Below are 13,600 nucleotides of genomic sequence, written 5' to 3' on the forward strand. Positions count from 1 at the left end.
ATTTCAGCTTTTATTTCGTTCATCACATTCCCAGTGGGTCAGAAGTTGACATACATTCAATTAGTATTTGGTAGCATTGCCTTTAAATTGTTTAACTTGAGTCAAACATTTTGGATAGCCTTCCACAAGTTCCCCACAATAAGTTGGGTGAATTTTGGCCCATTCCTCCTGACAGAACTAGTGTAACTGATTCAGGATTGTAGGCCTCCTTGCTCGCACACGCTTATTCAGTTCTGCCCACAAATGTTCAATGGGATTGAGGTCAGGGCTTTGTGATGGCCACTCCAATACCTTGACTTTGTTGCCATTTTGCCTCAACTTTGGAATTATGCTTGTGGTCATTGTCAATTTGGAAGAACCATTTGTGACCAAGCTTTAACTTCCTGACTGATGTCTTGAGATGTTGCTTCAATATATCCACATACTTTTCCCATCCTCATGATGCCATCTAATTTGTGAAGTGCACCAGTCCCTCCTGCAGCAAAGCACCCCCACAACATGATGCTGCCACCTCCGTGGTTATAATATATAATATATAATAATAATAATATATGCCATTTAGCAGACGCTTTTATCCAAAGCGACTTACAGTCATGTGTGCATACATTCTACGTATGGGTGGTCCCGGGGATCGAACCCACTACCCTGGCGTTACAAGCGCCATGCTCTACCAACTGAGCTACAGAAGGACCACGGTTCACGGTTGGGATGGTGTTCTTCGGTTGGGATGGTGTTCTTCGGCTTGCAAGCCTCCACCCTTTTTCTCCAAACATAACGATGGTCATTATGGCCAAACATTTCTATTTTTGTTTCATCAGACCAGAGGATATTTCTCCAAAAAGTACGATCTTTGTGCCCATGTGCAGTTGCAAACCATAGTCTGCCTTTTCTTATGGCTGTTTTGAAGCAGTGGCTTCTTCCTTGCTGAGCAGCCTTTCAGGTTATGTCAATATAGGACTAATTTTACTGTGGATATAGATACTTTTGTACCTGTTTCCTCCAGCATCTTCACAAGATTCTTTGCTGTTGTTCTGGGATTGATTTGCATTTTTCGCACCAAAGTGCATTCATCTCTAGGAGACAGGACGCGTCTCCTTCCTGAGCAGTATGACGGCTGTGTGGTCCCATGGTGTTTATACTTGCGTACTATTGTTTGTACAGATGAACGTGGTACCAGATGAACGTGGTACCATGGAAATTGCTCCCAAGGATGAACCCGACTTATGGAGGTCTACAATTGATTTATTTTGATTTCCCCATGATGTCAAGCAAAGAGGCACTGAGTTTGAAGGTAGGACTTGAAATACATCCACAGGTACACCTCCATCCAATTGACTCAAATTATGCCAATTAGCCTGTCAAAGCTTCTAAAGCCATGACATCATTTTCTGGAATTGTCTAAGCTGTTTAAAGGCACAGTCAACTTAGTGTATGTAAACTTCTGACCCACTGGAATTGTGATACAGTGAATTATAAGTGAAACAATCTGTCTGTAAACAATTGTTGGAAAAATTACTTGTGTCATGCACAAGTATATGTCCTAACCGACGTGCCAAATACTATAGTTTGATTAACAAGAAATGTGTGGATTGTTTGAAAAATGAGTTTTAATGACTCCACCCTAGGTGTATGTAAACTTCTGACTTCAGCTGTACATATGTTATTAGTAATGCTTATAACCGCATTAACCACAAGCACCTTTTTTCCCCACTCATGTTGTTGACTGTGAAAAATGTCAAACGTGGACAACCATTTTTTTTTTAATGACATAATTCAAATAGGCTAACGAAAGGTACCGGATCTCAGCTCCGCCTACCTCTCATTTGGATCATAGGTACAGGGTCTCGGACTGGGTGGGACCTGGCCCAATTTAACCTGGTCCTTCTGTAGCTCAGTTGGTAGAGCATGGCGCTTGTAACGCCAGGGTAGTGGGTTCGATTCCCGGGACCACCCATACGTAGAATGTATGCACACATGACTGTAAGTCGCTTTGGATAAAAGCGTCTGCTAAATGGCATATATTATTATTATATTATTAACCCCTGGTTGTACGTAGTCATTGTTCCTATCTGTTTTTCTGATGAAATAACTCGACAACAGTGAAATTAGATATTTAAAGCAGTTTTATAGCAGGTCAGGACATTTGATTCAAAGTTATAAATCATAAAAGGGTGTTTTAATCCCTGCTGATGCCATATGCAAAGCACACACACACACACACACACACACACACACACACACACAACATTATAAAAATGTTGTCACGTTTTGCACACTAAGATCTGTGTAAAGTCCCACAAATATTTGTAATGGATGCAAATGGGCTTCTAAAGCAATGTTGCCTTGCTTGTATGCATTTGCATTGTAGCCAGTCTCTGCACCATAAAGGTCATCCATCACCTGACATATGGGATATGATTTGTACACCTGTTGAGAAGTAATTCCTTCAACTCTTTTAAAGTGTAAGAGATTATTGCAAAGAATGCATATCGGAAACTACTTTCTCAATCAACTATCAACTTTTGAATAAAAAAACAAGTACATTTTGTCTGGATTAAATGGTGAACAATTCAGTTAATACCTTCTTTTTTCCCCCCATCATTGATTCAGAGGATATAGTTTTCACAGCTTCATCAGGAAATACAATTATCTTTACATTATTATATCCAGTTCCACATCCAACTCTCCTCAAAATTGTTCATTGATTATACAATACATTTAGGAATGAAACATTTCCCAGATGTTTCTATATTTTTCATTCTGTTTCTTATGTGGTCACCTGTCTGCAGATGCCATGTTTACAGGCTTCACAATGGGCAGCCTCATGGGGTCCATCACTCCTCCCTTCCAAATGGAATGGGTTATTATTTTCGCCTGCGTCCTCATGGTAGCACTTGACGAGGATCTTCACAACAAGCTTCTCCAGCAGCACCTCAATGTTATCTGTCTTAAAACGAGGCTCCTCCATTGTACTCTGTACACACTTCCTGCACTTCTGTCTGTAGCGTTTCACTTTAACCATCCCCTTGTCCTCCAACAGACGCATGTGAAACTCCACCAGAACTCTTTTCGAAGGCCAGGTCCTCTTACACTTTGAGCACATGAACCTGCAGGGAGAGATAAGTGATACAGTTGAAGTCTGAAGTTTACATACACCTTAGCCAAATACATTTAAACTCAGTTTTTAACAATTCCTGACATTTAATCCTAGTAAAAAATTCCAAGTCTTAGGTCAGTTAGAATCACCACTTTATTTTAAGGATGTGAAATGTCAGAATAATAGTAGACGGAATTATTTATTTCAGCTTTTATTTCTTTCATCACATTCCCAGTGGGTCAGAAGTTTACATACACTCAATTAGTATTTGGTAGCATTGCCTTTAAATTGTTTAACCTGGGTCAAAAGCATGCCCAAAGTAAACTGCCTGTTACTCAGGCCCAGAAGCTAGGATATCCATTTAAATTCAGATAGAAAACTCTAACGTTTCCAAAACTGTTAAAATAATGTCTGTGAGTATAACAGAACTGATATGGCAGGCGAAAACCTGAGGAAAATCCATCCAGGAAGTGCGATTTTTTTGATGTGCGTATTTTCAATTGAATGTCTATAGGGTATCTAATGGGTTACGAGCCAGATTGCAGTTCCTATGGCTTCCACTAGATGTCAGTCTTTAGACATTGTTTCAAGCTTTTTTTCTGAAAAATGAAGAAGAATGAGACCTTTCTCTCAGTGAACTGTAGAATCATGCAGTGCTGGTTTTGCGCATGACGGAGTGCGCGCCCTTCGTTGTTTTTCCTTTCTATTGAATACGCTATTGTCCGGTTGAAATATTATTGAATATTTAGACAATTGACAATCTGAGGATTAATTATAAACATCGTTTGACATGTTTCGACAAACCAGTACTATTAGGATGTATTCGTCTGCATGTTTTGACCGCCTTTGAGCCAGTGGATTACTGAAAACGCACCAACAAAACAGAGTTTTTGGGATTTATTGTGTAGCTGGGACTCTTGTGACTGCAACCATATGAAGATCTTCAAAGGTAAGTGATTAATTTTGTCGCTATTTCTGGCTTTTGTAATTCCTTTACTTTGTTGTAAAATGTTTGTATGCTTTTGTAAGCGCGGCGCTATCCTCAGATAATCTGGTATGCTTTCGCCGTAAAGCCTTTTTGAAATCTGACAAAGCGGCTGGATTAACAAGAAGTTCATCTTCAAGCCGATGTATAAAACTTGTATTTTTTATGAATGTTTATTCGGACTATTTCTGTATTTTGAATTTGGCGCTCTGCAATTTCACCGGATGTTGTCGAGGTGGATCGCTAGCGGAAAGCCTGCGCCAGAAAGGTTAAGCCATTTTGCCTCAACTTTGGAAGTATGCTTGGGGTCATTGTCCATTTGGAACACCCATTTGCGACCAAGCTTTAACTTCCTGACTGATGTCTTGAGATGTTGCTTCAATATATCCACGTAATTTTCCTACCTCATGATGCCATCTATTTTGTAAAGTGCAACAGTCCCTCCTGCAGCAAAGCACCCCCACAACATGATGCTGCCACCCCCGTGCTTCACGGTTGGGATGCCTCCGCCCTTTTTCCTCCAAACATAACGATGGTCATTATGGCCAAACACTTCTATTTTTGTTTCATTAGACCAGGGGATATTTCTCCAAAAGTACGATCTTTGTCCCCATGTGCAGTTGCAAATCATAGTCTGGCTTTTTTATGGCTGTTTTGAAGCAGTGGCTTTTTCCTTTCAGGTTATGTCGATATAGGACTAGTTTTACTGTGGATAAAGATGCTTTTGTACCCGTTTCCTCCAGCATCTTCACAAGGTCCTTTGCTGTTGTTCTGGGATTGATTTGCACTTTTCACACCAAAGTACGTTCATCTCTAGGAGACAGAGCGCGTCTCCTTCCTGAGCGGTATGACAGCTGCGTGGTCCAATGGTGTTTATACTTGCGTACTATTGTTTGTACAGATGAACGTGGTACCTTCAGGCATTTGGAAATTGCTCCAAAGGATGAACCAGACTTGTGGAGGTCTACACTTTTTTTCTGAGATCTTGGCTGATTTCTTTTGATTTTCCCATGATGTCAAGCAAAGAGGCACTGAGTTTGAAGGTAGGCCTTGAAATACATCCACAGGTACACCTCCAATTGACTCAAATTATGTCAATTAGACTATCAGAGGCTTCTAAAGCAATGACATTTTCTGGAATTTTCCAAGCTGTTTAAGGCACAGTCAACTTAATGTATGTAAACTTCTGGCCCACTGGCGGCAGCGTAGCCTAGTGGTTAGAGCGTTGGACTAGTAACCGGAAGGTTGCGAGTTCAAACCCCCGAGCTGACAAGGTACAAATCTGTCGTTCTGCCCCTGAACAGGCAGTTAACCCACTGTTCCCAGGCCGTCATTGAAAATAAGAATGTGTTCTTAACTGACTTGCCTGGTAAAATGTATTAAAACATTTTTTTTAAATTGTGATACAGTGAATTATAAGTGAAATAATCTGTCTGTAAACAATTGTTGGAAAATTTACTTTGTGTCATGCACAAAGTAGATGTCCTAACCGACTTGCCAAAACTATAGTTTGTTAACTAGAAATTTGTGGAGTGGTTGAAAAATGAGTGAATGACTCCAACCTAAGTGTATGTAAACTTCCAACTTCAACTGTATGTAAATCTCTAATTTCAGTATAACAAGTTAGTATATACAGTATATTTCATGTCTTAATTCTGATTCTAATCTATTAAGTCCCTTTGAATACAGTAATTTAACATTTAATCAGGTTTAATATACATTTGTAAACACATTTCTATGTTCTGAATTGAATTGATATACGTCTATTTACACTTTATTCAAAGAGCTTACCTTGCAAATGCCCCACTGATGTACTGCTGCCAACCTCTCGCTGGGTGACCAGGAATGATGGTGCTATCAAATTCAATGCTCCAGGTGTCCTCTATGTCATGCTCCTCAATCGTGTTCTGGAGAATGCTGGCCCATTCCTGAAGATCCATTGCTTCTGAGCAGGGGAAGTAGTGGGTTTCCAAAACGGACAGTTTAGCTGTAGCTTTTCGAAACGTATGTCTGTCCGTGAGATCGTGTCCACTCACTGGGCTTTATATATGCTATCTACAATGACTGGGCTGTCCAGCTGATTGTTGATTGGCTCTGCATTTGGACAACTGACATCAATACCTCTGTTGCTAGAGATACGAAAGGAAGAGAGAAATGAAACTGAAAGCTTGCTCTCTGTTTTCCGTTAAGTTTCGATTTGCAGCTGAAATTACTTTGTCATTATGACACGTCTCTACAAAGTCCAGCGCAATAATCCGGCATGTAGAATGTGATAACGGCACTGCTCAACTAACAACTATGAATACTGTATGTGCTATGGCGTAAACGTTCCATTTCCTTTCCCCAACATCTTACATGGATTATGGCAAGCTATCTGTATTGAGTATGATGGGAGACAGAGTGTTGGTTTCAAGCACAGGGCGCAGCAGGTGTTTATTTAGAAAAGGACCACAGGAAGAGGCAGGATCTAGGGACAGGCAGATGGTCATACACTGGGAATCCAAAAGGTAACAGTACAGCCAGGGAAAAGGCTAATAACGCAGTCCGGGAGATCAGGCAAGAGGTTGATGACAGGCAGGGAATAGGCAAAAACTACGATACACGGGAGGACTAATATGGAAATAAACAGTACTCCGAATAGAATGTGTACAGAAATTAACAATACCTCACAATGATGGGGTGCAATTAGTTGAATTAAATAGTGTGTGTAAATGACATACAGGTGTGTGGACAGGTGATCAGAATTCAGGTGATTGGGATCTGGAGAGTGAGCTGCGTTCAGGGGATCAAATCAAAGTTTATTTGTCACGTGTGCCGAATACAACAGGTGTAGGTAGACCTTACAATGAAACGCTTACTTACAGGCTCTAACCAATAGTGTAAAAAAAGGTATTAGGTGAACAATAGGTAAGTAAAGAAATAAAACAACAGTAAAAAGACAGTGAAAAATAACAGTAGCGAGGCTATATACAGTAGCGAGGTTACATACAGACAGCGGTTGGTCGGGCCAATTGAGGTAGTATGTACAGGCAGAATGTATAGTTAAAGTGACTATGCATATATGATAAACAGAGAGTAGCCGCAGCGTAAAAGAGGGGTTGGAGGAGGCACACAATGCAAAAAGTCCAGGTAACCATTTGATTACCTGTTCAGGAGTCTTATGGCTTGGGGGTAAAAACTGTTGAGGAGCTTTTTTGTCCTAGACTTGGAACTCCGGTACCGCTTGCCATGCAATTGTTAGGGCCTTCCTCTGACACTGCCTGGTGTAGAGGTCCTGGATGGCAGGCAGCTTAACCCCAGCGAGGTACTGGGAGGTACACACTACCCTCTGTAGTGCCTTGCGGTCGGAGGCCGAGCAATTTCCGTACCAGGCAGTGTAGAACCTTTTGAGGATCTCAGGACCCATGCCAAATCTTTTTAGTTTCCTGAGGGGGAATAGGCTTTGTCGTGCCCTCTTCACTACTTTTTTGGTGTGTTTGGACCATTCTAGTTTGTTGTTGATGAGGACACCAAGGAACTTGAAGCTCTCAACCTGCTCCACTACAGGCCCGTCGATGAGAATGGGGAAGTGCTCGGTCCTCCTTTTCCTGTAGTCCACAATTGTCACGACTTCCGCCGAAGTCGACTCCCCTCCTTGTTCGGGCGGCGGTCGACGTCACCAGCCTTCTAGCCATCGCCGCTCCATTTTTCATTGTTCCATTTGTTTTGTCTTGTTCCCCGCACACCTGGTTTACATTCCCTAATCACACTGCATGTATATATATATTCCTCTGTTCCCCCCCATGTCTTTGTTTGGAATTGTTTTTGTTTTGTGTTTGTTGTATCGCGCCAGTCTGGTTTTTCACCTTGGGCATCGCCTGTACCCTATTTGGGGAATTATTGGTGAACCTTATTGTTATATTATTGACGGTATTTTGCACTTGTCACTTTTGATGGTTGGCTTGAGTTGTAGCTTTTTGCGCCCGTCTGTTTGTTTCCCTTGGCTAATAAAGTTGCCTGATCACCTATTCTCTGCTCTCCTGCACTTGACTCGAATGACCAGCAGTGAAAACCCTGACAGAATTCCACACCACCCATGGAGTCAGCAGGAGCAGGTAACCCGGTCAAAGGACCACGCCCGAGAACACGTGGCGATGCTGCATCATCTCGGTGCCACGATGGATCGCGTTGTCCAGACTATGGGCCGCTAGGAGAGACATTGGTCCATGGTATCCGGTCCCCGTGGGATGCTCTCTCCCTTCCCAGGGAGTATGATGGGACGGCAGCACGGTGCCAGGGGTTCCTGTTACAGCTGGACCTCTACCTGGCCAACGTTCACCCAGCTCCCTCGGGAAGAGAGAGGGTTTCCACCCTCGTCTCGTGCCTTCGGAGAGAGCTCTGGAGAGGAGATACGGCGTTGGACCACTTCGAGGAGTTCACCCGGGTAGAGCGGCGGGTGAACAGTTCTTCCACCTGAGGCAGGGGACGAGGAGCGTCCAGGAGTTCGCCCTGGAATTTCGGACCTTGGCCTCCGGAGCAGGATGGAACGATAGGGCCCTTATCGACCATTAAAGATGCAGCCTACGCGAGGATGTCCTTCGGGAGTTGGCCTGCAGGGATGACACCATCACCTTTGACCAACTGGTGGATCTGTCCACCACTCCTCCACTAACCTTTCCCCCTTTCAGTGCATATTGGGGTACCAGCTGTTTCTGGCGTCGTGGCATCAGAGTCAGACCGGGGCTCCTGCGGTGGATGACTGGTTCAGGCGCGCGGAGGAGACATGGGAAGCAGCCCATGTTCACCTCCAACAGGCCGCTCTGTGCCAAAAAACCAGCGCAGACTTTCACCGCAGTGAGGCCGGGGGACCGGGTCTTGCTCTCGACCTGAAACCTGCCCCTCCGCCTACCCTGCTGGAAGCTGGGTCCGCGGTTTGTGGGGCCATTCAAAGTACTGAGGAGAGTGAACGAGGTGTGTTACAGGTTACATCTTCTCCCCAATTACCGTATTAACCCCTCATTCCATGTGTCTCTCCTCAGGCCGGTGGTGGTTGGTCCGCTCCAGGAGTCTGAGGTGAGGGAGGTTCCTCTGCCCCCTCTGGACATTGAGGGGGCCCCGGCGTACTCCATCCATTTCATCCTGGATTCGATGCGTCGGTCGAGGGGCCTTCAGTACCTCGTGGAGTGGGAGGGGTATGGTCCTGAGGAGAGGTGCTGGGTTCCGGTGGTGGACGTGATGGACCCTGAAATGCTACGGGAGTTCCACCGTCTCCAGCCGGATCTCCCTGCGCCTCGTCCTCTGGGTCGTCCCCGAGCCGCGCTGCTGGATCCGCGCGTCAAGGGTGGGTACTGTCAATGTCACCGGCCTTCTAGCCATCGCCGCTCCATTTTTTCAGGACACCTGGTTTACATTCTCTCAAAATGTGCGTACAAATTTGTTTACATCCCTGTTAGTGAGCATTTGATCCTTTGTCAAGATAATCCATCCACCTGACAGGTGTGGCATATCAAGAAGCTGATTAAACAGCATGATCGTTACACAGATGCACCTTATGCTGGAGACAATAAAAGGTCACTCTAAAATGTGCAGTTTTGTCACACAACATAATGCCACAGATGACAAAGTTTTGAGGGAGCATGCAATTGGCATGCTGACTGCAGGAATGTCCACCAGAGCTGTTGCCAGATAATTTAATGTTAATTTCTCTACCATAAGCCACCTTCAACATCATTTTAAAGAATTTGGCAGTATGTCCAACCGGCCTCACAACCTCAGACCACGTGTAACCACGCCAGCCCAGAACCTCCACATCCGGCTTCTCCACCTGAGGGATCGTCTGAGTGTTGGGTTCTAAGGTGTATTTCTGACTGTATAAAGCCCTTTTTGTGAGAAACTCATTCTGATTGGTTGCGCCTGGCTCCCCATGGGGGGTCTGTTTATTTATTTTTAGACTAGCTAGCGCTCTAGCTAGCTTTCTAACCATGACCAGCTAGCTAGCGACCTAAAGCTGGCAAATTTGCTATAGTTGCTACTCGCTAGCTAAATATCTAGCTAACGTTAGCTGGCTCAATGCTCTTATCGTCCCTGAACCTTGTTCTCAGGGTATCCATACCACAACGGTATTATTATTATATATTATCCCCAGCATGTTAATGTTAGCTAGCTAGCTAGCTAGCTAGCTATTTGTGTCAACACGAGCACTTTTATTGCTAGCTGGATAATACAACAACTAGCTAGGCCTAACTAGCTATATGCCTAAACTATAGAAATCATAATGATGATTATGGGTAATGTATAGTATCTACACTACCGTTCAAAAGTTTGGGGTTACTTAGAAATGTCTTTGTTTTTTAAAGAAAATCACATTTTTTGTCCATTAAAATAACATCAAATTGATCAGAAATACAGTGTAGACATTGTTAATGTTGTAAATGACTATTGTAGCTGGAAACTACATATATTTGCATGGAATATCTACATAGGCGTACAGAGGCCCATTATCAGCAACCATCACTCCTGTGTTCCAATGGCACATTGTGTTAGCTAATCCAAGTTTATCATTTTAAATTACTAATTGATCATTAGAAAGCCATTTTGCAATGATGTTAGCACAGCTGAAAACTGTTGTCCCGATTAAAGAAGCAATAAAACTGGCCTTCTTTAGACTGGTTGAGTATCTGGAGCCTCAACATTTGTGGGTTTGATTACAGGCTCAAAATGGCCTGAAACAAATAACTTGCTTCTGAAACTTGTCAGTCTATTCTTGTTCTGAGAAATGAAGGCTCTCCCATGTGAGAAATTGCCAAGAATCTGAAGATCTCATACAATGCTATGTACTACTCCCTTCACAGAACAGCACAAACTGGCCCTAACCAGAATAGAAAGAGGAGTGGGAGGCCCCGGTGCACAACTGAGCAAGAGGGCAAGTACATTAGTGTCTAGTTTGAGAAACCGATGCCTCTCAAGTCCTCAACTGGCTTCATTAAAAAGTAACCGCAAAACACCAGTCTCAACTTCAACAGTGAGGAGGCGACTCCAGTATGCTACACGTGAGCGCTCATATTTTTCAACATGTTTTACAAAAGGATAGATTTGGAGTTAAATAAACTTGGATTTTTCGGCAGGATGCTACCCGCTACAACATGGCCTTCGCTCCAGATCAAAACTCCAAACCTATAACCTAATTTTGGCCAAAATTACCTGGAGGGATTACTGCTACCAAGATTTCATTTTTTCCAAGCTATACGGAGGGTGCTCTACCAAACGAACAGGAGAGATCTGAGTACACCATCCAACCTGGCACTGAGTGAGTAGTGTTAGTAGTCTGTAGTAGTGAGTAGTCTGATGCTATTTTGAAAGCCAAGAAGAAAAATTTTAAATAAAAAAATTAAGACAAATAAAGTACATTACAATGATATATTTTACTTTATGGGGACTGAATGCTGAGTTAAGGCTGCCAGGCTTGCTAGGACAGACCAGATACAACTTCAATTACCCCAGAAAAGGTTACTCTCCTCAATGTTATCCTCACAAATAATCCTGATAGGTATCAGTCTGGTGTTTTCTGTAATGACCTTAGTGATCACTGTTTTACAGCCTGTGTTCGTAATGGCTGCTCAGTGAAACGACCTGTCCTGATTTGTCATAGACTCTTGCTAAAACACTTTAATGAGCAAGCCTTCCTTCACGACCTGGCCTCTGTAAAATGGTATATAATCAGCTTGATCCCCTCTGTCGAAGACACTTGGACCTTCTGTTTTGATATTTTCAGTGGTATTGTTAACAAACACACCCCCATAAAGAAAATATGAATTAAAAACAGGTTCAGCCCCTGGTTCGACTGTGATCTTGCAGTTACTCCACCTCAAGAATTGCATTTGGTGAAAGGCTCGGCACACGCATACTCAGGCTGACTTGCTCTTGTTCAGGCAAATGAGAAATAAGTGCACTCAGGAGCAGTTCGCTCTCTGTGGGTCTAACCCCAAGAAGTTCTGGAAAATGGTTAAAGACCTGGAGAATAAACCCTCCTCCTCACAGCTGCCCATGTCCCTTAATGTTGATGATGTGGTTGTTACTGACAAGAAGCACATGGCTGACCTCTTTAATCACCACTTCAATAAGTCAGGATTCTTATTTGACTCAGCTATGCCTCTTTGCCAGGCCAACATTTCCTAATCTCTCACCCCTTCTAAAGCGACTAGCCTCGATGCTGCTCCTTCTTTTCCCCTTGCCCCGCTACAAAGTTTCTCCCTGTAGGCGGTCACTGAGTCCAAGGTGCTAAAGGAGCTCCTGAAACTTGACCACATAAAAACATCTGGGTCAGATGGTTTAGAACAGGGGTGGGCAACTCCAGTCCTCGAGGGCCTGATTGGTGTCACACCTTTTCTCTTTTTTCTCCTTCCCTAGCAAACACAGCTGATGAATCAAATTGCATTCTAAACTGAAGATCATGATTAGGTGATTGGAGTCAGGTGTGTTAGCTGGAGCTGGGGCTGGGGCAAAACGGTGACACCAAACAGGCCCTTGAGGACTAGAACTGCCCATCCCTGGTTTAGACCCTTTCTTCTTTAAGGTTGCTGCCCCTATCATCGCCAAGCCTATCTCCAACCTTTTTAACGTGTCTCTCCTTTCTGGGGAGGTTCCCATTGCTTGGAAGGCAGCCACTGTTGGTATTTTATTTAAAGGGGGAGATCAAGCTGATCCTAACTGTTATAGGCTTATTTCTATTTTACCCTGTTTATCAAAAGTGGTGGAAAAACTTGTAAATAATCAACTGACTGGCTTTCTTGATGTCTATAGTATTCTCTCTGGTCTGCATTCTGGTTTCTGCTCAGGTTATGGATGTGTCACTGCAACCTTAAAGGTCCTCAATGATTTTCCCATTTTTCTAAGCAAAGTTGTGCTGCTATTTGTATTGACTTGGCCAAAGCTTTTGATACGGTAGACCTTTCCATTCTTGTGGGCCGGCTAAGGCGTATTAGTGTCTCTGAGGCGTCTTTGGCCTAGTGTGCTAACTACGTCTCTCAAAGAGTGCAGTGTCTAAAGTCAGAACATCTGTTGTCTCAGCCACTGCCTGTCATCAAGGGAGTACCCCAAGGCTCCAGCCTAGGCCCCACTCTCTTCTCAATTTACATCAACAACATAGCTCAGTAGGTAGGAAGCTCTCTCATCCATTTATATGCAGATGATACTGTCTTATACTAAGCACACACATCCCTGGGTCGCTCGTCTTTGCAGTTTGCTGCAGCTTAGCGTCAGGAACAAGCTGCTACAAACTGTCACGTTCTGACCATAGTTCTGTTATTTTATTCTTTGTTTTAGTATGGTCAGGGCGTGAGTTGGGGTGAGCAGTCTGTTTTTTTCTATGTTGTTTTTTTCTGTTCGGCCTAGTATGGTTCTCAATCAGAGAACGGTGTCGTTAGTTGTCTCTGATTGAGAATCATACTTAGGTAGCCTGGGTTTCACTTTTGGTTTGTGCGTGTTTGTTTCCGTGTGAGTGTTTGGGCCACACGGTACTGTTTCGGTTTTGTATATTCACG

The 13,600-nt window shown here is 43.5% G+C and overlaps 1 protein-coding gene across 1 annotated transcript; it reads right to left on the minus strand.

The window, feature by feature from the left end:
* Positions 1 to 2,105: 2,105 nt before the first annotated feature.
* LOC118401583 (receptor-transporting protein 3-like) lies at positions 2,106 to 6,455 on the minus strand. The gene is made up of 2 exons (XM_035799208.2): positions 5,874 to 6,455; positions 2,106 to 3,107 (listed from the first exon to the last, which is right to left on the minus strand). Exons 1-2 carry the CDS (start codon positions 6,020 to 6,022, stop codon positions 2,768 to 2,770), a joined length of 489 nt encoding a protein of 162 aa, XP_035655101.1. The 5' UTR covers positions 6,023 to 6,455; the 3' UTR covers positions 2,106 to 2,767.
* Positions 6,456 to 13,600: the final 7,145 nt, after the last annotated feature.

Source organism: Oncorhynchus keta, chromosome 22 (assembly GCF_023373465.1).
Source record: "Oncorhynchus keta strain PuntledgeMale-10-30-2019 chromosome 22, Oket_V2, whole genome shotgun sequence".
Lineage (NCBI taxonomy): Eukaryota > Metazoa > Chordata > Actinopteri > Salmoniformes > Salmonidae > Oncorhynchus > Oncorhynchus keta.